The 24,589-nt window shown below is 45.7% G+C and overlaps 1 protein-coding gene across 2 annotated transcripts in view; it reads left to right on the top strand.

Moving 5' to 3' along the window:
- The window catches only part of RCAN2 (regulator of calcineurin 2), a 53,907-nt gene that overhangs the window by 3,127 nt on the left and 26,191 nt on the right, over positions 1 to 24,589 (top strand). Inside the window, exon 1 of one of the 2 annotated variants that reach the window (XM_056856926.1) lies at positions 23,131 to 23,217. The exons of the other annotated variant lie outside the window; for it this stretch is intronic. Coding sequence (XP_056712904.1) covers positions 23,131 to 23,217 — 87 coding nt within the window. Of the gene's footprint in view, positions 1 to 23,130; positions 23,218 to 24,589 lie in introns of those variants that run through there. 2 annotated transcript variants of the gene reach the window in all.

Raw genomic sequence — 24,589 nt, 5'->3', positions numbered from 1 at the left:
AGCCGGTTTGATTCTCCCTTAAGTGGTAGAGAAAGTCAGCATATAAAAACCATCTTTTCTTCCTCCTTCTCCTCTTCCTCCTGTGGGGAGGGGAAGGAAGGAGATTGTAAGCCAGTTTGATTCTCCCTTAAGTGGTAGAGAAAGTTGGCATATAAAAACCATCTCTTCTTCTTCTCCTCCTCTTCCTCCTCCTCCTCCTTGGTAGGGAGTTACAGGTGACCAGTTTACCGCGTACCAACATGAACACTAGTAAGTTTCTGCTTTGTCTGCTTCTTGGTCAATGCTGTGAGCTGCCTGCACAAGAGAATTGGCATGTTTCCTCATATTATGAGATAGACACACTCTCAGCTTTCACATGTAATGTTGACGGTGGAGCATTTGTAGAATCTTAGGAGTTGCAGGTTGCTTTAGAGTCCCATCTAGTCCAACCTTCCTACTTCATGCAGGAAATCCAAAACTAGAACATCCCTGACAAATGGCAGTCTAGCCCCTTCTAGAAGGCCTCCAGCAAAGGAAAGCCCAGCTCCCCACTCCACCTCTGCTAGCTGGTTCCCTTGTCAGACTGCCCATACCATGAAAAAGACCCTTGTAAGGTTCATCCTGAAACCCTGCCATGGAAGCTCGCTGGGTGACTTTGTGCTAGAAGAAGAAGAAGAGTTGGTTTTTGTATGCCGACTTTCTCTACCACTTAAGGGAGACTCAAACCGGCTTACAATCCCCGTCCCTTCCCCTCCCCACAACAGACACCCTGTGAAGTAGGTGGGGCTGAGAGAGCTGTGACTAACCCAAGATCACCCAGCTGGCTTCATGTGTAGGAGTGGGGAAACCAACCCAGTTCACCAGATTAGCCTCCGCCGCTCATGTGGAGGAGTGGGGAATCAAATCCGGTTCTCCAGATCAGACCCCACCGCTCCAAACCACTGCTCTTAACCACTACACCACACTGGCTCTCAGTCATACACTGTCAGTCACACACTCACTTAACCACGACACCCCACTGGCTCTCTAGTCACACACTCTCATTCTAACCTATCTCAAAGGGTTGTTGTGAGGACAAAATGGAGCTGCTTTGGGTCCCCTAATGGGAAGAAAGGTGAAGTATAAATGAAGGAAAGCAGCCGGGTTCCTTCAGCCGTTCCTGATGCAACTAGTTGTCAAGACCCCTGACCATCTTTGCAGCCTTTCTCTGAACCAGTGTGCGAACTCATTTTCTCCAGGGGAATGGACCTGTGTAGTTGGGATATCAGCTGTGAATCCAGATCTCCAGCCCCCAGCTGAGGGTAGGCAACTGTAGGTCTAAACATAACTGATAACAGCCACTACTGTCAGACAGCTGTGATGGTTCTCGGCTCCGTCGAGGGAAAGGGCCAGAGGACGTTGCCTGGGATGCACCCGCGGCAGGTTGCTTTTGTTTTGTTTAAAAAAAAAAAAACAGCCTCCAAACGTGAAGCTCTCTGGCCGTATTACATCACTGAATCTCTTAGGTGCTGAATCACGATTATTTTTAGGAGGCAGCGTGCTTTTCCAGCTCTAAGAATAGTTCTGAGGCCTGGATTCCATAGAAAGTCACCCCAGCGGAGACGAGGTCACAGCTCCAAGTTGGCACACGGGATCCATTCCCGCCTTCCTGGTACACTTAACTGCGGCCTTCGTTGTACGTTAGCCTTCTGCCTTTTAAGGTTGCTGCTGCCTCTCTTTCGGAGATAGCGTTATCAAATCTTGCCTCTTGAGCGGTTTGTGTGTCTTGGGCTACAATGGTTCTGCTTGGTCTCTGTGCAGCCATGTGGGGTGTGTGTTCCAAAATAGCATCCTTTCCCCCCTTTACCATGCCTGTATTTAAGAACAGCTGAGCACATGAACACATGAAGCTGCCTTCTACTGAATCAGACCCTTGGTCCATCAAAGTCAGTATTGTCTACTCAGACCGGCAGCGGCTCTCCAGGGTCTCAGGCAGAGGTCTTTCACATCAACTACTTGCCTGGTCCCTTTAACTGGAGATGCCAGGGATTGAACCTGGGACCTTCTGCATGCCAAGCAGATGCTCTACCACTGAGCCACAGCCCCTCCCCAATCCATTTAAGATTTTGGCATAGTACTGTGTATGGCAATGTTCACGGCAAAGGCTGTTTTTGTACAGCAAGTAATATTGTATTTTTTGTCCTAGCCTGTCCTTAGTTCAGGGGTCCCCAACACGGTGCCCGCCGACATCTTTTCTGGTGCCTGGCAAGAGTTTTTAGAAAGTGAGCGAGGCGATTGTAGGGCTTTTGCCCCGATTGACCACTCTCATATCTCTTCTGTGGTTGTATACCAGGAGCAATAGAGACGATAGATCACCTTTTTAAAATTCTGCGATGAATGGATTGCACCCAGAGCTCTCCGGGTCGCTCCTGTTTTATCTAGATATCGGCTTCCTGTTGAGCCGTGGGTGGTATCATTATTACTAGCAGGTTTTGACCCAGAAATAATAATAATAGGAGTTGGTTTTTATATGCCGACTTTCTCTACCACTTAAGGGAGACTCAAACCGGCTTACAATCCCCATCCCTTCCTCTCCCCACAACAGACACACTGTGGGGTAGGTGGGGCGGAGAGAGCTCTAAGAGAGCTGTGACTGGCCCAAGGTCACCCAGCTGGCTTCGTGTGTAGGAGCGGGGAAACAAATCCAGTTCACCAGATTTGCCTCCGCCGCTCATGTGGAGGAGTGGGAATCAAACCCCGTTATCCAGGTTAGAGTCCATTGCTCCAAACCACTGCTCTTAACCACTACACCACACTGGCTCATAACTAGATGTGTTGCAAAATGTCTAGCAATAGTAATTTCTTTAAAGTTCTGTTAAAATGATTTTATTTCTTGATTATATATGAATTGGATGGGTTTATGTATTTGTTTATGTGTTAACTGGAGGTATTATCTATTTTATGGTCCATAGTGTGATATTGTAATGTTTTAAGTCTTTCAAGATTTTATAATGTTTTAATTTTGTTTTATCTTTTATGTATTATTTATGCTCAAGATCTTTGGTCTTATGAGCTTAATAATAAAAGAAAGGATTGGCCACTGGAGATTTGATTTGCTATGCAGATTTTTTTTAAAAAACCATTATTTTTGCACCAGCTGCCACCATTTGACAGGTGAAGGTCAATTCTGTTAATGATGGCCTGTTTTGGAGGTCATTAATTCATAAGGTCACTGTTAAGTCAGAAGCAACTTGATGGCACATAACATTCCCAGTAGGTGGCTTCCTTCACAGATTCGTCAAAGAATCTTATTATGCCTAATTCTGTAGAATTCAAGAGACTTTTTTCATTATTATTCATCTACCCCCTTCAAAGAGCCATCAAAATGCTACAGATAATTTTCTGACTTGACAAATTAAAAATCTTCTCTACTCTTGTTACCTTTATTGGTATGACCCATCTTTCCCTGCCAGTGAGAAGTGCATGCAAAAATGATACCTTGTTCGGACGTACGTTCGTTTGTTCACCAGTAGAATCATAGATTCATAGAGTTGGAAGGGACCACCAGGGTCATCTAGTCCAACCCCCTGCACAATGCAGGAAACTCACAACTACCTCCCCCACACTCCTCCAGTGACCCCTGCTCCTTGCCCAGAAGATGGCCAAGATGCCTCCCTCCCATGAACTGCCCAAGGTCATAGAATCAGCATTGCTGACAGATGGCCATCTAGGCAGCCCATGGTTTGTGGGCCGTCTTAATGAAATAATGGCATTGTTTCCTTTTAGAAACCTAATCCAGTAGGAGCAAAGATGATGAAGGAATTCCAGAATTTACCCACAAGATGTCACTCTTCAATGGGCATCTATTGGGAAGCCTAATCATGTGGCAGTTTTAAATTACAGCCTTCTGTAGAAAACTGCTCGGGGAAGGTGATGTTGTCCACGCTACATTCTTTGACGTCAGACTGCTCCCTCTTAAAGAAGCACCAGCTTTTGTGTAATTTGTCAGGTCAGAAATCTCCTCCTTTGTCTTCCTTTCGGTGGCCTTTGTTCCACACGTCCCTTTTTAGTGTTGAGGTATTTTTCTTTTGGTCTGTCTTTTTACCTCTTTGGGGATCTGCGTCTGTATGTCTGGTTGCCACAGGCATCTTCATTTGACAAGCACAATTAATTTCTTTTAACCAAAATTAACGTGGCTGCTTGGTGATCCCGTAGCCTGTTTCATATCTGTGAGACCTCCTTTCTCATGAACACATGAACCTGCCTTATACTGAATCGGACTCTTGGTCCATCAAAGTGAGTATTGTCTACTCAGACCGGCAGCGGCTCTCCACGGTCTCAGGCAGAGGTCTTTCACATCACCTACCTGCCTGGTCCCTTTAACTGGAAATGCCAGGAACTGAACCTGGGACCTTCTGCATATCAAGCAGGTGCTCTACCACTGAGCCACAGCCCCTCTCCCACAACAGCTTACACAAACCAGTGCGGAATGGCTTGTCTGAGGAGGTCAGGAAGGCTCCCACCCTCCTGGCTTTTCGCAAACTATGTAAAACTGAATAATTTAAGAGGGCTTTTCTACGCCAACAACAGGGTAGCACTGTACAGAATGATTCACAAAGTTACTTGGATAAATGATTAAGGACTGCAATCTACAATACTGTATATAGCTTGCTGTAAGTAGGACCCTACTATGTAATTTTGAATCATTTAATGTGTCATATTAACACTTCGGTTTTGCTTCAGTTCTGTTTTTTAGATTTCTAGTTGGTTCTACAACCTTAATCTTATTGCATTGTCTGATGAATGCCCCATCCTGTCGATTGTATTGACTCACTTTGTATAATCCGCCTTGAGTCCCAGTGAAAAAGCCGGACTATAAATAACACAAATGAATACAACCTTAATTTAGGTTGAATAAAACCTCAATTTAGAGCCAGCCTGGTGTAGTGGTTAAGAGCGGTGGACTCTAATCTGGAGAACTGGGTTTGATTCCCCAGTCCTCCACATGAGTGGCAGACTCTAATATGGAGAACCAGGTTGGTTTCCCCACTCCTACTCTTGAAGTTTGCTGGGTAACCTTGGCCTAGTCACAGTTCTCTCCGAACTGTCTCCGCCCCACCTATCTCACCAGATGTCTGTTGTGGGGAGAGGGCAGGTGATTGTAAGCCAATTTAATTCTCCTTAAAGGGTGGAGGAAGTTGGCATATAAAAACCAACTCTTCTTCTTCTTTCCCCCCAGTTCTGTATTCTCCCTGTGCAAACCGAATTCAATGCATCTGTGTGTGGATAGATGCAGCACACAGCATAGAATCATTTGTGGTACCAAAACTCTGGAACTCTTTCCCTAGAGAGGCTCACCGGTCCCCTTCTGTTGTCGTCTTTTGCCAGCCGGTGAAGACTTGTTTTTTGTTTCATCTGTTCCCTCAGTGATCTCTCTTTCCGCCCTGTTTTTAAATTTTTGTGGCTCAGTGGTAGAGCATCTTCTTGGCATGCAGAAGGTCCCAGGTTCAATCCCTGGCATCTCCAGTTAAAGGGACCGGGCAAGTAGGGGATGTGAAAGTCCTCTGCCTGAGACCCTGGAGAGCCGCTGCCGGTCTGAGTAGACAATACTGACTTTGATGGACCAAGAGTCTGATTCAGTATCAGGCAGCTTCATGTGTTCATGTGTAAATGTCTTTTTTATGTATGCACATTTTATCATCTTGTATGTATATTTTAACTTGCTTTTAATCGTTTGAATGATGTGTTTGATTTGGTTTTACTGGCTTGTAAGATGTGTTCTTATTATGTATGTTTTCAGTCTGCTACCTGCCTTGGTGTTGAGGGTAGAAAGGTGGGGTATGTGTGTGTGTGCGAAGTGCCTTCAAGTTGCAGCCGACTTAAGAACACAAGAACATAAGAAAGGCCCTGCTGGATCAGACCAAGGCCCATCAAGCCCAGCAGTCTGTTCACACAGTGGCCAACCACTGACCTATGGCGAAACCTTTTGGGGTTTTCATGACAAGAGACTAACAGAGGTGGTTTGCCAGTGCCTTCCTCTGCACAGCAACGTTTATTAATACGTTGTGTTAATAAAGTCAATAGTGATGACCCCTTGTACTAGGGTTGCCAACCTCCAGGTACTAGCTGGAGATCTTCTGCTGTTACAACTGATCTCCAGCCGATAGAGATCAGTTCGCCTGGAGAAAATGGCCGCTTTGGCAATTGGACTCTATGGCATTGAAGCCCTTCCCCAAACCTCGTCCTCCTCAGGCTGCGCCCCGAAAACCTCCCGCTGATAGCGAAGAGGGACCTGGCAACCCTACCCCATATACACACTGTAATTACCGAAGGAGGAAACATATACACAGAGCCACTTCACAAAGTATCAAGACAGTATGTTACAAAAGGACAGCACAATGATATGGAACCAGGGTAGAAGAAGAAGAAGAGTAGGTTTTTATATGCCGACTTAAGGGAGAATCAAACCGGCTTACAATCACGTGCCCTTCCCCTCCCCACAACAGACACCCTGTGAGGTTGGTGGGGCTGAGAGAGCTGTGACTAGCCCAAGATCACCCAGCTGGCTTCATGTGGAGGAGGAGCGCAGAAACCAACTGCCGCTCATGTGGAGGAGTGGGGAATCAAACCCGGTTCTCCATATCAGAGTCTACCGCTCCAAACCACCGCTCTTAACCTCTACACCATGCTGGACGCATTGAAAAGCTGGACTTATTGTGTCCAGATCTACAAGGCTCATTATTTGGGGTTTATTTTTATCCAGCGTGCAGAAGGCTTAAGTGATCAAGTCACCTGGCATAGATGGGAGGCTGGGGCTGGCTCTAGACCAAGTGGGCTGAAGGAAGACTTATCTGTCCTGGAACAATGTTCCCACCGCACTTAGCTTCGGTGGAGCTAATTTTGTGAAGATGGAGAGATTAGCATTCTTCCCAGAACTGGGTGTGGGAGCCTCTCTGTTGTTGTTGGAAATTTTTTTTGGAAATTTTTGTCCCTCTTTTCCCCTTTGATCCGCATGCAAAGGGCGCCCGCCCTCTGCGTTCCTCTCCCTTTCTTTTGCATTTATCCAGAGCTGCATTTCTTGTGCTCTTCTGTTTTATTTTTACTTTATTTTATTGACTCTCAGAGTTGGAAGAGGCTACCAGGGTCAACTACAGCTATAATATTTTCAACAAGTACAGGCATACCTCGTTTTATTGCACTTCGCTTTATTGCAGCTATAATATTCTCGGCAAGTAGGTACTCAATCAATACAGGCGCACCTCTTTTTATTGCACTTCGCTTTATTGCGCTTCGCAGATAACTGCGTTTTTGCGCGAGTCTATTGGCACCATTTTCCCAACAGCATGTGCTCACTTCGTGTCTCTGGGTCACATTTTGGTAATTCTTGCAATATTTCAAACGTCTTCATTTTTATTACAGTACATTTTTTTGGGACATAAAGCTATTGCACACTGAAATAGACTACAGTATAGGGTAGACATAATTTTTATATGCAATAGGAAGCAAGGTCCCTCTCGCTTTATTGTGGTGGTCTGGAACTGAACCTGCACTATCTCCGAGGTATGCTTGTACTTAAAAACCTCCACCTCTTCATGAGAGAGACTGTTCCAGAGTTGAATACACCTCACCATCGTGAAGTTCTTCCTCTCATTTAGCCGAAACGTCCTTCTGCTAATGCAGCTTAAAACTGCATTACCCTTTTTTGCTGCTGCATTACCCTGCTGGCCCTAATCCTTTTCACCGATGGTGCTGCCCAGCCAGGTTTCACCCATTCAACATTTAAATAGTTGATTTTTACTACTCAGGTTCCTTGTCTCCTACTCTCCGCTTTTCATAGAATCATAGAGCTGGAAGGGACCACCAGGGTCATCTAGTCCAACTGCCTGCACAATGCAGGAAATTCACAACTACCTCCCCCCCCACACACCCAGTGACCCCTACTCCATGCCCAGAAGATGGCCAAGATGCCCTCCCTCTCATCATCTGCTTAAGGTCATAGAATCAGCATTGCTGACAGATGGCCATCTAACCTCTTCTTAAAAACCTCCAGGGAAGGAGAGTTTACCACCTCCCGAGGAAGCCTGTTCCACTGAGGAACTGCTCTAACTGTTAGAAAATTCTTCCCAATGTCTAGGCGGAAACTCTTTTGATTGAATTTCAACCTGTTGGCTCTGGTCCAACCTTTTGGGGCAACAGAAAACAACTCAGCACCATCCTCTATATGACAGCCCTTCAAGTACCGGTATTTGAAGATGGTTATCATATCCCGTCTGTCTTCTCCTCTTCAGGTTAAACATACTTGAAATGCAGGGGCATTTTCAGGGGAAACCAACACAGGGTATGAAGAGCTGTGAAACCCAACCTTAATGGGAAATTAATTTGTTCAAAGCAATTTCCACAGTATTCCTTGGCAGCATTGGCTGTCCAGACTAGGCTCTGATTAGTCGCTCGAGACAGCAACCGTTTTGGGTGTAGAGTGGACCACTTTGGCATTGTGAACGGCCCTGCGTGTCCCGAACTGGCTTCTGTCCTCCTCAGCATCTTTGCCAGGGAACCTGAGGTCCATCTCCTTGGGCCTCGTCTTGGCCCTTTCCACTAGAGGGAGGCGTAATCATCTAGAATGGATCTGAAGGCAGGCAATGTGCTCAGCTGGTGGCCGCCAAGGGCCGGCCACGTGTAATCAAGCCAGAAAAGAAGAAAAGTGGTTTTTATATGCTGACGCTCTCTACCACATAAGGAAGAATCAAACCAGCTTACAATCATCTTCCCTTCCCCTCCCCACAACAGACACCCTGTGAAGTAGGTGGGGTGGAGAGAGCTCTAAGAGAGCTGTGACTAGCCCAAGGTCACCCACCTGGCTTCACGTGTAGGAGTGGGGAAACCAACCCGGCTCACCAGATTAGAGTCCGCTGCTCATGCGGAGGAGTGGGGAATCAAACCAGGTTCTCCAGATCAGAGTCCACCGCTCCAAACCACCGCTCTTAACCACTACACCACGCTGGCCCCCATTGGCTACCTGCGATTGTTCTCTGTGGAATATTCTATTCAGCCACTCACTGTTTGCTATACTGAGACATACAACTGAGCTTTTCACAATGCCAGAATCCAGTAGTTTATAAAGAGCAGCAAAAAAGCCCGACGGTTGCCTTGATTTTGCATGATTTTTACCATGAACCAGCTTGTGAAGTTCGGGAGTTGAAGCTCTTTGCTGGGCAGTATTTCCGGAGGAAACAGCGTGATCTCATTCACTAGCAACTGGTTGTGTTTTACTCTTCAAGCATTCCAATTTGTTCTTTCTCACAGCCTGGCCTTGCTAGGTTCAGCCTTGAGTCATGTACTAAATAAATGATAGCCCAAAAGTTTAATTCCTGTAGTCAAAATGTACCATGTTAGGTTATGGGGCACTACTGAATCCAGGCAGGAAATTTACATAAAGGATTGAGAACCTCTTTTTAATGCCATTGATTTCAGCAGGGAATGCACTTCCTCGGAGGGTGGTGGAGTCCCCGTCTTTGGAGGTCTTTAAGCAGAGGCTGGATGTCCATCTGTCTGGAGTGCTTTGATTGTGGGATCCTGCATGGTGGGGGGGAGGGTTGGGGTCACTGGGGATGTGAGGGGGGGAGGTAGTTGTTAATTTACTGCATTGTGCAGGGGGTTGGACTAGATGACCCTGGTGGTCCCTTCCAACTCTATGATTCTATAGGGTTGCCAGGTCCCTCTTCACCACTGGTGGGAGGTTTTTGGGGTGGAGCCTGAGGAGGGCGGGGTTTGGGGAGGGGAGGGACTTCAATGCCATAGAGTCCAAAGTGGCCATTTTCTCCAGGGGAATTGATCTCTATCACCTGGAGATCAGTTGTAATAGCGGGAGATCTCCAGCGAGTACCTGGAGGTTGGCAACCCTAGCAGGGAAGGGGTTGACTTCAGCATGTGCTCTGCTTTTATTTATTATATTTAACTAATTCATTCATTAATTCCCCACCTTTCTCCCCAATGGGGACCCAAAGCGGTTTATCTCTCTTCCGTTTCATCCTCGCAATAACATTTTCCTCTCTTCCGTTTCATCCTCGCAATAACCCTGTGAGGTAGGTTAGGCTGAGAAAGCGTGACTGGCCCAAGGTCACCCAGCGAGCTTCCATGGCACGAGTGGAGATTCGAACCTGGGTCTCCCAGATACTAGTTCGACATTCTTAATCACTACAGCGCACAGGCTCTCCCATTAAAATCAACAATTGGCCTAGGTCCTTTTAAAAAAATTGAGTATGATGCTGTTGCTTTAGCATCTGTGACTCAGTTGTATCGTTTTATTAAGAACATAATCCTATGCAGTTATTCCTGTCTACGTCTATTGAAATTTGTGCCTGTATCCTGCCACTCCACTCAGCACAGTTTGAAACCTTCCTCCAACCTTTGTTGAATTTTTGCATATATATAATGAGATGTCTTGGGGATAGGACCCAAGTCTAAATATGAAATTCATTTATGTTTTATGTATACTTTATACACATAGCCTGAATGTAATTTTAAACAATTTTTAAAATAACGTTGTGTACATTGAACCATCAGTGGCGCTGCTGATGGGCCTGTGAGTAATGAAGAAGAGTTGGCTTTTATATGCTGACTTTCTCTACCACTTAAAGAAGAATCAAACCGGCTTACAATCACCTTCCCTGACCCTCCCCACAACAGACACCCTGTGAGGTAGGTGGGGCTGAGAGAGCTGTGACTAGCCCAAGGTCATCCAGCTGGCTTCAGGAGTGGGGAAACCAACTCAGTTCACCAGGTTAGCCTCCACCGGTCATGTAGAGGAGTGGGGAATCAAGCCCGGCTCTCCAGATCAGAGTCCACCGCTCTTAACCACTACACTATGCTGGCTCAAAAGGTCCAGTTTTTAGATCAATCCGGATATCGGATGTTCTGATAAAGGATGCTCAACCTGTATAGCCCACTTGATGCTGGAGTCCCCCTTTGAAATCCTTTGGCTGGAGAGGGGTGCCTTTTGCTGACCCAGAAGTCAGGGTGGACCCTATCTCTTCATCGTTGCTTGCAGTGGTTTTACTTACCTTTGTCAGCCTTCGTTGAAAGCTGAGGAGTTGCCATCCGTATCCTTGCTAAAGGAGCAGCCGGACAAATCTAAAGTCCCAGCATCTCAAATGGCAGCACCTAACAAAAGAGGAAATCTGAAAGAAGTACGTTGCAAGCACTTGTATTGAATTCTGCTTTGCATTCGCTAAGCGGTCGCTGAAACCCAAACCAATTGCACTTGAAGAAGGAGGGCCAAGGGCAAATCTCTAGGCTTGTTGTTGGGGGGGGGGGAGTGCACCCTGGAGTGGAGGATCAGCCACAGATCCCCTTTTCGTGGGCTGCAGACCACTGTGTGCCCCCTCACCCCCTTTCTGCTTCCTCCTCTCCTGCCCTGCTTGACTACTGGGAAGGCGGGGGTTTGATAAACTTGGAGAGTCAGCGTGGTTTAGTGGTAAAGAGCAGTGGTTTGGAGCGGTGGATTCTGATCTGGAGAACCGGGTTGGATTCCCCGCTCCTCCACATGAACAGTGGACTCTAATCTAGAGAACCAGGCTTGATTCCCCACTCCTCTACTTGAGCTGTAGACTATGATCTGGAGAACTGGGTTTGATTCCCCACTCCTCCACTTGAGCAGCGGGCTCTATTCTGGAGAACCGGGTTTGATTCCCCACTCCATATGAGCAGTGGACTCTAATCTGGTGAACAAGGTTGGTTTCTTTCCCCACTCCTCCACATGAAGCCTGCTGGGTGATCGTGGGCTGGTTACACTCAGCCCCACCTACCTCCCAGGGTGTCTGCTGTGGGGAGGAGAAGGGAAGGTGATTGTAAGCCGGTTTGATTCTTCCTTAAGTCGGCATATAAAAACCAACTCTTCTTCTTTTGAGGGTTTGCCTTTACTGAAGAGAAGCCCAGGCTTATCCCCTTTTCCCCTTGAATTCCCTGGCAGAGCCTCAAGGGCATTGAGTCTGGAGGCATACAAAGAACCCCCCAGCAAGGTCCCACTGGCCCCACCACTCTTATGTTACTTCCAATGAAAAACCTGAAGTGATGAAGGGTAGCTCTAGGAATTGCCAAAAACTCTATGGTAATACTACTGAAAAAAGTAGTACAGAGGCCAACTTGCGCCAATGTCAGGAAACAGAGGGGGGGAAGCCGACCCACGAATGCAACAGTATGCCCTGTGGGGCTGGGAACATCTGGGTGATAAGTTATTTCAAAAGTGCAATGTTCATCAATACATGGATCCTTCACTGTGATTCTATGTCCAACGAATGCCAGAGCAGCAACTTGATTGTACAGAACAGCCCAGCAAGCGGTGGGAGTTCAGGGGGCAGGGACATGGGGAAGGCTGCAATGTCACATGCACAGTAACATTACTTCCAGTGAAAACCCAGAAGTAATGGAGGGTTGCTCTAGGAATTGCTGGAAACTCTATGGTATAGAGTTTCTGTACTACTGTACTACTTTTTTCAGTTTGGCACTAGAATATCGTTATATCGATATAGCATTGTAGCAATGTGTGTACCAGATTCTCTTAAACAGAAGACTTAGATAGATAAATAGATAGATATCCGTTTTAAGTAAAGGTGCCTCAGACAAAATTGAAAATGTAATTTATTTTGTTGTGGAAAGTTGAAAATCCATCGTTTGGTGCTAACAAACTCTAGGGTGGATGCTACACCCAAAAAGCTTTGAATGAGAACTTTGGAACCAACATCCTGTGTTTGCCTCGCATTAATGTTGAATCAAGTTACGGTAGTTTAATCCAGAGAAACTTGTGCCTTGCACAAGGCTCTTTAATATTTGAACACAAGACTGGGCCTTTCCCTTCATGTACTCCAGCGTCCCAACCCCCTGGCAAGCAACAGGGGCTCCCTCATAATACCAGACAGACGAGGCAGCCGTTAGGAGTTGTGTGCATTTTAGAATAAAAACTCATAAAACCCACAATTTACAAACAAACTAGCAGCGTTTGCAGAATTGTGTTGCTTAAAATGATGAAGTACCCAAAACAGAAATCGTTACCATATCGTATACCGCCAGAGGCAGAACAGGTGCCAACTGTGGAATAAAATGCATTAGCAAAGGTGCAGGAAGCTTTGAAAAACTGAAAACACCCACAGTTGCAATTAAAACCATTTATCTGGTTAAAAATGGGCTCATCTGTTTCACTTAACAGTGCAAAACTGCTGAATCACATCTAGTTAGCCTGAGCTAGAAACTGGGCAGTCATCCTCGCTCTTGTATTTGAAAACCATGACAGTCATATGCGCATGATGTATCTTTTTTTTTAAAATCACCATTGTGATAAATAAATACCTCAAGCATATATCTACAACCTTGGTGGGTAAGAAACGTCTTCTGCCACTGTCCTTTCATGTCCTGTATCATGAAGGACTTAACTACTGGGGTTGCCCGTAGGGGAAGAAATAGGTAGACCAGTGAGCGGGGGAAATGAAGAAAGAAATACTGTTGTGTCAAGGATGTAACGTCACTTCTGGGGCAAACCCAGAAGTGATGTCACACCACTCTAGGATTCAGCAGAGACTTTATGATTTACAGTAGAGTTTCCACTGAATCATAGAGTGCCATGACATCACTTCCAGCTTCACCCCAGAAATGATGTCATGCCATCAGTGTACCTGTGCCTCCCCTATGTCTACCCCTCGGTCTCCTTCACTGCACCAAGCTCTGTCTGGCAACTCTACTAACTACATGTTATGCTGTTTATAGGTCTGCTGTGGCTCCATTCTGGGTCAAGTCGGTTTTCCTGTGGAATCACCAACATTTTGTTTTCTCAGTAAAGCACAATTGTGGTAATAAAAAAGAAAAACAACTATAGAAAATGGTGGAGATGTTTTTATTGCAAAGAAGCAAGAGTAAGCATTTAAAGGGCCAAATAAAGGATTTATTTCAAATATGCTGGTGACTGGGAATGAACCCGAAATGGTGAATTGGTGCCAGTGTGGTATAGTGGTTAGGGTTGACTAGAAGAAGTGGGGTATGAATGAAGTCAAATAAAAAATAAATTGTTGCGAGGATAAAATGGACAAGAGGAGAAAAATGTAAGCCACTTTGGATCCCCATTGCATTCTACATGGGTCTGAACTTGGAAAGTGTTTAGAAACTTTGATTGGTGCAGAATGCTGCAGCCAGTATATTGAATTTTCTGTATACACTTTATACACATAGCCTGAATGTAATCTTAAATAATATTTTGAATAATTTTGTGTATACTGAACCATCAGAAAGCAGTTTGGCACCCTGCTGAGGGCCTGCATGTATTTCGGATCTTTCCGAATTTTGGATGTCCACATAAGGGATACTCAACCTGTACTTCATTTTTCCAGCTCTGTATCTTGATAGGGGAATAAAGATTGTCTTATTTGAGATCCTTTCGGTCTCATCTGAGAGTATTGTTCTAGAAAGGGATCCATGTATACAATAGTCTACAGCTGTCCCAAATAATACCCTAGAAGAAATGTATGGTTCTAAATGCATAGAAGGCTCTCTACACATGACTGCAATTTGGGTAACATGATTGCCAAGGTGTGCACCTATCTGTTCCCTGGTGTCCACTTGATTCTTTCCCAAATCATATTTCCCCCCAAACAGTCCTTTACTTCACTGGTGTAAGAGGTGTCTCATAATAGGCCAGGAAGCGTCATGTTTGTGTCTGCAGGGGGGACCCATTTGGAAATAGCTGCCTTTCTCCCAAGAGCTTGCTTGGCTTGGAACATGTTAACATTTTGTTGAACCGACTAACGGATAGGACCCAACCCCCATGAGCACTGTTTTATGATAGGTCCCACCCTCCCTGCATGGCAGCCATTTTATTGTGGCACATACCTGTTCTCAAAATTCCAGATGTGCCCACAGTTTCTAGGTTGGGAACCTTGGCGCTGCTGACTCAAACTGAAGGTCTGTTCTCTTACAATGATGTATATCAGAGGTTCCCAAACTATGCTCCAAGGAGCACTTGGTGCTCCGAGAATCATCTCCTAGTGCTCCATGAAGAGATTGGAGAGAAAAATACTGCTGTCATTCGTTTTAGTATATAGGATGGTGCTAGGCGAAAATTAGTGCTCCATGACGAATTTCTCGCCTGAAAAGTGCTCCGTGACTCAAAAAATTTGGGTACTTCTGATGTATATCTTTGTATATACATTGATGTATAGACAATGATGTGTATCAAGGTATATGTGTTATTATGCATATCATGGTATATGTGTTATTCTGAGCAAGAGAAATAAGAACCTAAATCCCAGTACTGGACTATGGATTACCGCAGAACTGTTTTGGAAGTACAGCTGAGTCAAAACCTTTGTGCTCTTAAATGCAACTGCAGAACTATCTGGCATGAGAAGACAGCAATGTACACAGCCTTTTAAAAAATTCTCAGATCTTTTGGTTGGGTATTTTGCTCCGACGACTCAAAGGCAGGCTTTGTCCCTTGTGGCAGAAATCACTTGAACCGCAAAAAACCTGAACTTTTAAAGAATTCTGTTTCATGGCTTCTTTTCTAAAGCTCAAAGACATCTCAGGGTTGGATCTAAGGGGGGCTGGAGGGAGCACCTGCCCCGGGCGGCAAGCAGGTGGGGGCGGCAACTTTGTGGGCTTGCTAGGCGCCTGGCAACAGCAACACACCCTTAAGCAAAAGTATTAAAAAGTCAACCTCCGCAACAGCTTCTGAAACATCTTCTTTCCTTCCCCCCCACCCCATTTGGGCGGGGTTATCATGCTGAGACTGAAGAAAGCAAAAGGCTGGTGCACCTATGTCTTTTGGGCTGGTTGTGAGGCGGGTTTTCTTTTTGCAGTCTCCCTTCCAGAGAAAAGGCTTGATCCCCACGCAGCCCAGCTGAGCAGAACTGCTTGGTTCTGCAGCCTGTGTGTGCTTACTTGTGAGTAAGTTGCTCACGGGTAATTTTACTCGCTACAGAGTTTGTAATCGGGGCAGAGGATTTCAGCTTTAAACTGATTGGTATATACACAGACGCACAACACTTCCCCCCTCTCTTGTGTTTTTATTTTTTTTCTCCCGCTGTCAAGATTCCTCCCCTTTTCTGGAGTTGCTGCAATTTGTAAGTTGCAGTTTGAAAAATACATGCTTCTGGCTTGCCTTACCTGCCTTTCCCTAGTTGTGTTTTTATTTATCCAGAGTCTGAAAAGGTGAGTGCGTTATTAATTTAAATTCTTCCTCTGATTTCTTCTGCATAATCGCGCCCGGAGCTACGAAATCTGAGCAGGTGCTCCTGAGAAATATTATCTTCCCAGCTTTTAGAATCCCACATGGAAACAAATGTGTTTGAAACCACAAAAAAAAAATCATTGAAAAATCTGTGTTTTAACTAGTATCTGCACATTGTATTGTGTATAGAGAAGGGAAGGGGGTAGGTAAACATGATATTCTCCTGATTTGATCACTTATTCCCCTTTGAATCACAATTCTGTGAAAACGAAGTTTCTCAACCTAGCACAGGAAAGCAATTTTAAATACCAGATTTCTGTTTAATTGTTTTTTAAAAGTAAACTCTGACCAGCAGTGAGTCAGCAAAGCTTAAAAATGAAAATACAATAATGACACAGTCGCTAATGTCATAAGAAAACTAGTCACCATGGACTGGTGCTTCCATTTTAATAAAGATACACATTCTCTCAGCAACTACATACAATTCCAATCAATATTAATGGAAGTTACACAAGTGCATTAAGAGGATAATGTACCCCCTGGTTGGTGACAAGCTTTCAAAGAAACTAGGGCTTCCCATAGTAAGCGACAGGGTCTTCCATTTCGTGTTGCAAAAGAGCTTGCTTGCTGTGCAGTTGTGTAATGCTAAGTTTTCAAAGTGACTTCATCCTGTCACTGTTTTGTCAAAGCCAAGTAAAGACTGTTCTGATAGTTTTAATACATTTTACTCAATGCATTTTGGGGGGGAAAGATCTTTTAAATATCTAAAGTACTCTGGAAGTAGGGTTCAAGGAATTACACCTCTGTGAAATTTACAGAAAAATACGATCTCTTTAGGGCCCCATGGCTGCTGTTAATGAAATTGTCTCTGTTATGAGTTGTTGTTAGAGCAACTGTACTAATATACCGCACTCTCCATCCTTGATCTCATAAAGGGTAGCAATCTTATGCAGGCTCTGAACTTTCTCCACTGTGAGCCTTATCAGCTTACACTTTTCATAAGTGTGAAATGTGTCATTATTCACAGATCATAAGAACATAAGAAAAGCCCTGCTGGATCAGACCAAGGTCCATCAAGTCCAGCCGTCTGTTCACATAGTGGCTAACTAGGTGGCCAGTAGATAGATAAGATAATGTAAAAGGGTAATTTATTCATTAACAATTCATAGAGGGCAATGCAATTTATTATATCATTTAAAAGAGTTGTTGATTATGTATATTATATCCGATGATTATATATATATATATATATATATATATATATATATATATATATATATATATATATATATATATATATATATATATATATATATATATATATATATATATATATATATATATGAAAAAATATGCATATAATATATGAGGGGCGTCATTTTGTACTTTTGCCCCCCTTCAAAAAATGTAGACCCAGACTTGAGACACCACAAGGTGTATATAGGTATGGATTTTGCAGGCCCAAGTAAATCCTGCAGTCAAACTCTCACTCGTTTCAGAGAATCAGTTTAGTTTTGGCAGAGTTTTTTTTGCGGGGGGTGGGGGGTAAGGAAAGAAAGAATCCGCATTACCTATTGTCAATCTTGAAACCTAAGAATCTAGTATTTCTCAAAAAAAGAAGTTCAGGGTTATATTTCAAGAACAAAGACAGGCTAGAGAGAGGCTGACGGTTCAGTTTGCAATTCAGTGAAATTCAAGGGTGGAGGCAGAGTAGGAGCCAGCAAAGATTTATTTTCTGAAAGTTGCTGAATTTATAGCTCCTGCTTATTTACTGTGAAATTTGAGTTAATCTTTGCTCGCCTGGATAGAGCTGGATGTGACTGTAACTGAGTATTGCATTTAAATCGCCTTCATTGATTATATTTTTGTGGTGGGTATCTCTGGAGAGTCTTGACGTTTTGATAATACACCTGAACTAATCTGTTCGCGGAGGATTTCATTTAGTGCCTAATTTATCTTGGGCTTGTCCCTTAACACTATGCCTTGAAAAAACGGATTAATGGGTTTTGAGCTAAAGCAATGCAGTGCTGTGAACAGACTGTATCACAACATGAGTTAGCGTCTCTATTTAATGGATATTTTTCAACAGCCTCTTACGCTGCAATCCTGGGGGTGGGGCAATCTACAAAGGAGCTGGCGTGGTGTCACGCTGGCGGAGGTGCCACTTTATCCTGGGACAAAGTGGCAAATGCACTGGTGCAGGGCAAATACGCTGGCGTCCGGGAACGACGCAACTCCGCCGGCCCCCTCCGTCAGCGCGGCCAGTCCGGGAACTAAATCCCGGAAGGGAACGGCCACACTGGCGAAGGAGAGGTGTTCCCACATTCCCGGGGGTGGAGCTGCCTTTAGGCAGCTTCCACAACCCTTTCGGCCCGGGAACACCCCCTGGAGCAGCGATGGGGCTGCGCCACCTTTTTTGATGGAGCAGCCCCACTTTTTTCAATGGGGAATATTCCCTTTATTTTGTCTGTGGTGGCCGGGAAGCCACAGATCTTTTCCCCCTTTAGGAATGGGCTGCCCATCTGAGTCAATAGTGTTGTCTGGAAGTGACGGGTCCATCCTATCTAACAACCCCTCACCCTTCTCCACAGCCTCTACAGTCTTATCCCATCACTTGGGCAGCTGTTGGGAGGAGAGCAAGCTGGCTGCAGAGACGAGGACAACTGCTGCCAACACAGCCGCCCACGAAACGAACAGAGTGGCCACAAGGGTGGTTTTACACCCCTTTCTCCACGGCTGGCTGGCTCTCCTCCAGGAGCCTTGGAAAATCCTCCCTCTCACCTGAGCTGCTAAGCCTCATGCTGAAGAGTAAGAAGGCCGAGCCCTTTCCTCTCACTCCAGATACACAAGGGGTGGCTAAGGTTCAACCATGGCAGGGAGAGACAACCCTTAGAAATAATCTTGGTAATTAAAAAGGTTATAGCTCTACGTGCCCTGACTGGGATGGCCCAGGCTAGCCTGATCTTGTCGGGTCCTGGAAGCTAATCAGGGTCGGCCCTAGTCAGTATTTGGATGGGAGACCTACAAGGAATGCCAGGACTGTTGTGCAGACGAAGGCAATGGCAAACTACCAGCATGGTGTAGTGGTAAAGAGGGGTGGGCTCTGATCTGGAGAACCGGGTTTGATTCCCCACTCCTCCACATGAGCGGCGGAGGCTGATCTGGTGAACTGGATTTGTTTCCCCACTCCTGCACAGGAAGCCAGCTGGGTGACCTTGGGCTAGTCACAGTTCTCTCAGCCTCACCTACCTCACAGGGTGTCCGTTGTGGGAAAGGGAAGGTGATTGTAAGCCAGTTTGAGTCTTCTTTAAGTGGTAGAGAAAGTCGACATATAAAAACCAACTCTTCCTCTTCCTCTTAACGTCTCTTGCCTTGAAATCCCTATGGGGTTGCCATAAGTCAGCTGTGACTTGATGGCAAAAAAATAATTAAAATACTGTGTATATATGGGATGGAATCAGTGTCCAAACTTAGATGAGATAACAACATTCTGTGTGAAGCAAGACTGTGCCCTTGCTGGTCAGGTAATGAGGAAGATATTTGCCATTGTATGTACTTTATTTATAGCCCATTTTTCTCACTGAGACTCAAGGCAGATTACAAAATGCAGAAAACAATTCAGGCAGCACAAGATATCCAGTAATAGTGCAGTAGGGCTAGAATTACAGAGATTTAGGAAGAAATGCAAACAGAAAAGTGTTTAAGGAGTATAAGACCATAAATATTGTGTATATTTGCCCCTTGTATGAATCTCTTAGGAGCCTCGTGGCGCAGAGTGGTAAGCTGCATTACTGCAGTCAAAAGCTCTGCTCACGCCCTGAGTTTGATTCCAACAGAAGTTGGTTTCAGGTAGCCAGCTCAAGGTTGACTCAGCCTTCCATCCTTCCGAGGTCGGTAAAAGGAGTACCCAGCTTGCTGGGGGTAAAGGGAAGATGACTGAGGAAAGCACTGGCAAACCACCCCATAAACATAGTCTGCCTAGTAAACGTCGGGATGTGACGTCACCCCATGGGTCAGGAAAGACCCGGTGCTTGCACAGGGGACTACCTTTACCTGTATGAATCTCTTAGAGTGCCAGTGCAGTGTGGTGGTTAGTGTGTGAGATCAGCAGGGGTGGTCTCAGCCAGTAGGCAATCAGGGCAGCTGCCATTGGCCCCATGTTGGGTAGGGGGCCCCAGTCACAACCCCACCCCCTTGTGTCACCCCCCCATGAAGAGCAGGGTCCCGCTGCTGCTGGCACTTGTACCCATCATGTCTGGGGCTCGGGCAGCCAGATTTCCAGAGGCAGTGATGACTCCAACTGGCCTTACACAGGGTGAGGACCACTCCTTGCTGGGTCCTGGTGAGAGAGATGGCAGGGGGCAGTGATTCTGGGGCCCCCATCCTGGACCTCTGGCCAAGGCCCCAGAATCATTAAGATCACACCTGCAGACCATGATTTCATAGAACCATAGAATCGTAGAGTTGGAAGGGGCCCCCAGGGTCATCTAATCCAACCCCCTGCACAATGCAGGAAATTCACAACTACCTCCCCCACACATACCCCCAGTGACCCCTACTCCACACCCTGAAGTTGGCAAAAAAGCCCTCCAGGATCCCTGGCCAATCTGGCCTGGAGGAAAATTGTTTCCTTACCCCAAAGTGGCAATCGACACTACGCTGGGCATGCAAGAAAGGGCCACGAGAGCCAAGCACTGACGCAACCCTGGGACTGACGTACACCTGGGAGATTTGTGTTCAAATCTCAACACTGCTATGAAGCTTGCTGGGTGACCTTGGGTCAGTCACTCTCTCAGCGACCCTAACTCACAGGGCTGTTGTGAGGATAAGGTGAAGAAGGAAGCGCCACGCACACCACTGACAGACAGACCTTTGCACATTATCAGAGATAGGCAAATTGGTAAGCTATAAAAGCCACACCGTTATGTGGCCTGGTGGGGCTTTGGCTTGCTCTTATTTATCCCCCATGCGATGCTGAATTGCAGAAGCGATGAGTTAGCTGGCATGATTCACCGTCTGTGTTTGCAGAATAGTTTTTGCACTGTGATGACGGTACTGCTGTTGGTGGTAACCTTGATGGTGACTTATGGGAAGGTTGAGCCGATTGATTTGGCAGCATTTTCTTCCAGTTGGCCTGGAGGACCCTGAGGGGGTCTTTGCACATGAGTGATGTCGCGAGAATTTTTAGTATTGAACATTAGTTCATGTTCAATATATATCATTAATTTATATTAAATGAGTTTGGGTTGGAAATGACCACCTGCATACCACACAAAAACCTGACTTTCAGAAAACAGCCCTTTTAGCTGACATCAGCTCCAATTAGGCTCTTGACCCTAAAGGGCACAGGAACTAGTCAACCAAAGCACATTGCTACTCCAAATCAAGGCCGTTCAAGCAGGCGGCAAACTGTCTGCCCACTCTAGGAGGAGATTGTTTTGGGAACATTGATGGATGGACAAGACAATCAGATATCAAAACTGACATTGAAAGAATTATTATGGAACAAGATATTTCTAAACAATTTAGTCATGATTTGCAGAAAACTCATTTCCTAAGAATGTGGCAGGGAGGGGCCATATGGCACCCCCTCTCCTCTCTATAAAGGAACAACCCAAAACCCCAGTTTTTTGTCCTTCCACTGAGAGACCACAGACCCTTTGAATGGTTGCCATCTCTGTCTCTCTCTCTGGAAGTGACCCAGGGGCCTCTGTTTCTGTTGCCTGTCAATATGTTTACATTTGTTAAGTACTGTCATATATGTTAAATATTGCTTTCTCCTTTGCTTCATATTCTTTCTGTAAGTTCAATAAAACTGTTTACTACTTATATTGCTTGAATGCTGTTTGAGAATGACTGTGGAAGAATGCTTCTCTGTATGCAAGGTCCTTTTTCTAGCCAAATCTTTCTGGGTTGCTTTTTGTTAAGTGAAGCAGGCAGAGAGGGCCATGCACATCGAACTAGAAGGTGGGGGTCAAAAGATTCCCACCACAAGTGGCAAGGGTAGCTTTCATTGAACCCGCTCACCAGAACATCCAGAGCCCCCTCCCCAATGCCAGGCCCCCACCCCTTATATCATGACCTGGGTAAGGGTCAGGTTTGACCACCTTTAGTTCTTTTTCTGGCAGAACTCCTGTGCCTTCACATGACGGGTAGTTGTCTGGCAGGCAGGCATAATAGGAAAGGGCATCTTTTCCTTGTTGAATTTTGTGTCTCTGTTAAAAAGGACTAAGAATCGTGCCAGGAAAAGTCGTAGCAAGGGAGACTCTGCCTCTGCCTGAAGACGATCAGAAGTATTGCTTCATCATTGTGGTGCCGAACAGGGACGCTTGTCACGCGATGCCCTTTGCCTCTGTGCGTGTTAAATGTGAAATCTCGAAAGCAAAGCCCCTTACGGGGTTGAAATGCCGAAATTAATGTGTGCGCCAGAATGCTGCCTCCGTTGTCAGGAGAGGTGGGTGTAACCTTCCCCTCAAACGTTTCGCCAGCCCAGGCGCTCGGCCGAAAACGGCAGTGACGATGATTCAGTCGCCAGCGAACGCTGCCTAAATGGATTTAGTGCGGATTCGGCTGTAGCACATCATGATGTTCAATTTGCGCCAGTGTGCTGCCTGGAGATAAAAACGCTTGCGGGGTGTCTCGGTGTGTGTGCGCGTGCGGGGGGGGGGGAGAATAGGTTATGTCGGGCTCTTGTGGTGATGTCATTGCTTTGTCAGGATAGAACAGCTCGGTTACAATTCTCCGCTTGTTTAGCTGGTGGTCGTGAGGCGGGAAGCAACGTGCAGAAGAGCTGGGGTGTCATTGTTTGCTTTTGCGTCTCTCTCTCTCTTTTAATGCAGTTGTTTTCAGTCCTGGAGGGCTTTTTCTTTTGGAGACTTAAAACAGCAGCGGCAGTTTGGAGGTTTCCTCAAAACCCCCGTCTCTGAGGCTACCTAAGCCCTTCGATTTACTCGAGCGGGGGAATGCCAGCCCGGGCCATGGAGTGTGATGCGTCTGCTCTGGTCGCGTGCGTGGTGGATGTTGAGGTTTTCACCAGCCGAGATGTTCAGGTATGTCCCCTCGTTCCCGTTTTTGTAGAGACGTCTCCTTGTCAAAGCGGATGAGACCGTAATGTCGTAATGGTCACAGGGAGAGAGGGTTGGAGCCCCTTATCTGAAGGGAATGGGGGGGGGGGCTTGCGCAGTCGTGTGAACTTAAAGAATGGCTTTGCAATTGTCCTTGCGAGGGGAGAAAGGCTGGTTCTGAATGAGAAGCTGGCTGGTCGCTCAGTTCTCCGTGCGCTTTCCAACGGGTTGTAAGTATGAATGAAACATTGGTTCTTGTAGGTTATCCGGGCTGTGTGACCGTGGTCTTGGTATTACCAATTGGCAGCTGCTGGCGAAACATCAGGAAAGAAAATACCAAGACCTCAGTCACACAGCCCGGATAACCTACAAGAACCAATGAATTCTGACTGTGAAAGCCTTCGACAATATTATGAATGAAACAGTTTATCACAATGGGTGTCACTAGCAGTAGAAAAGAGTCGGAGTCCAGTAGCACCTTAAAGACCAACAAAATTTCTGGCAGGGTAGGATCTTTCGTGAGCCACGGCTCACTTCTTCAGATACATCTACAATGTAATTCCATCTATCCTTAAGTGGAGACGAGTAAATTAGTGTGTCTAATTTACTCGTCTCTACTTAAGGATAGATGGAATCATATTCTAGCTCTATCTGAAGATGTGAGCTGTGGCTCATGAAAGCTACCCTGCCAGAAATTTTGTTAGTCTTTAAGGTGCTACTGGACTCCGACTCTTTTCTACTGAAATGATTTATGTTTCCCATGTGCGCGTTTGATAATAGGGTCGGAAGCACGCAAGACATGTTAAAAACGTTAAGCCGTTTTCCTGTATTTTTCTTTCAGAGTTCTTCTTAGAGTTCTGTCGGTTTTCTTGCCACGCACACAATTCTTTCAGTGCCGCATGGCTCTGTTGAAGCGGCAGTGTACAAACCCTTCTGCAAACAAAAGTTGGGCAGGTCATACAGATGTGTAACTTCAGCGTGACTCTTTATGTAGAAAACTGAAACGCTGGGTTGTCTGTATTTTGATGCAAATGTTGCGGCTTGTCTTCGCACTGGGTAACTACACACATCCATGAAATAGAATACACTTTTCCCGTTTGGTTTCATGGCCCAATAAAACACACCTAAAACGGGGTTTTAAAAGAGCAACTTTAAATAAACGTGTTTGTAGAAGGCAGGGAGGGGAGCCTTCCATTTAAATTAAGGATATTGTAATGTAAAACGGCAACCTACAGTGAACCGTTTTGGAGCTGCCAGAGAAGGCGAAACAAAAGCCCTACTAGCAACTGACACTCGGAGGGAGAAGTCTTTGTTTTAGATGTTGCATCCTCTGGATGCGCAGCAAGAGGAGTCTGAA

Source organism: Euleptes europaea, chromosome 10 (genome assembly GCF_029931775.1).
Source record: "Euleptes europaea isolate rEulEur1 chromosome 10, rEulEur1.hap1, whole genome shotgun sequence".
Classification (NCBI taxonomy): Eukaryota; Metazoa; Chordata; class Lepidosauria; order Squamata; family Sphaerodactylidae; genus Euleptes; species Euleptes europaea.
The sequence above is the reverse complement of the archived record's forward strand: the minus strand, read 5'-3'. Positions and strand labels throughout refer to the sequence as shown.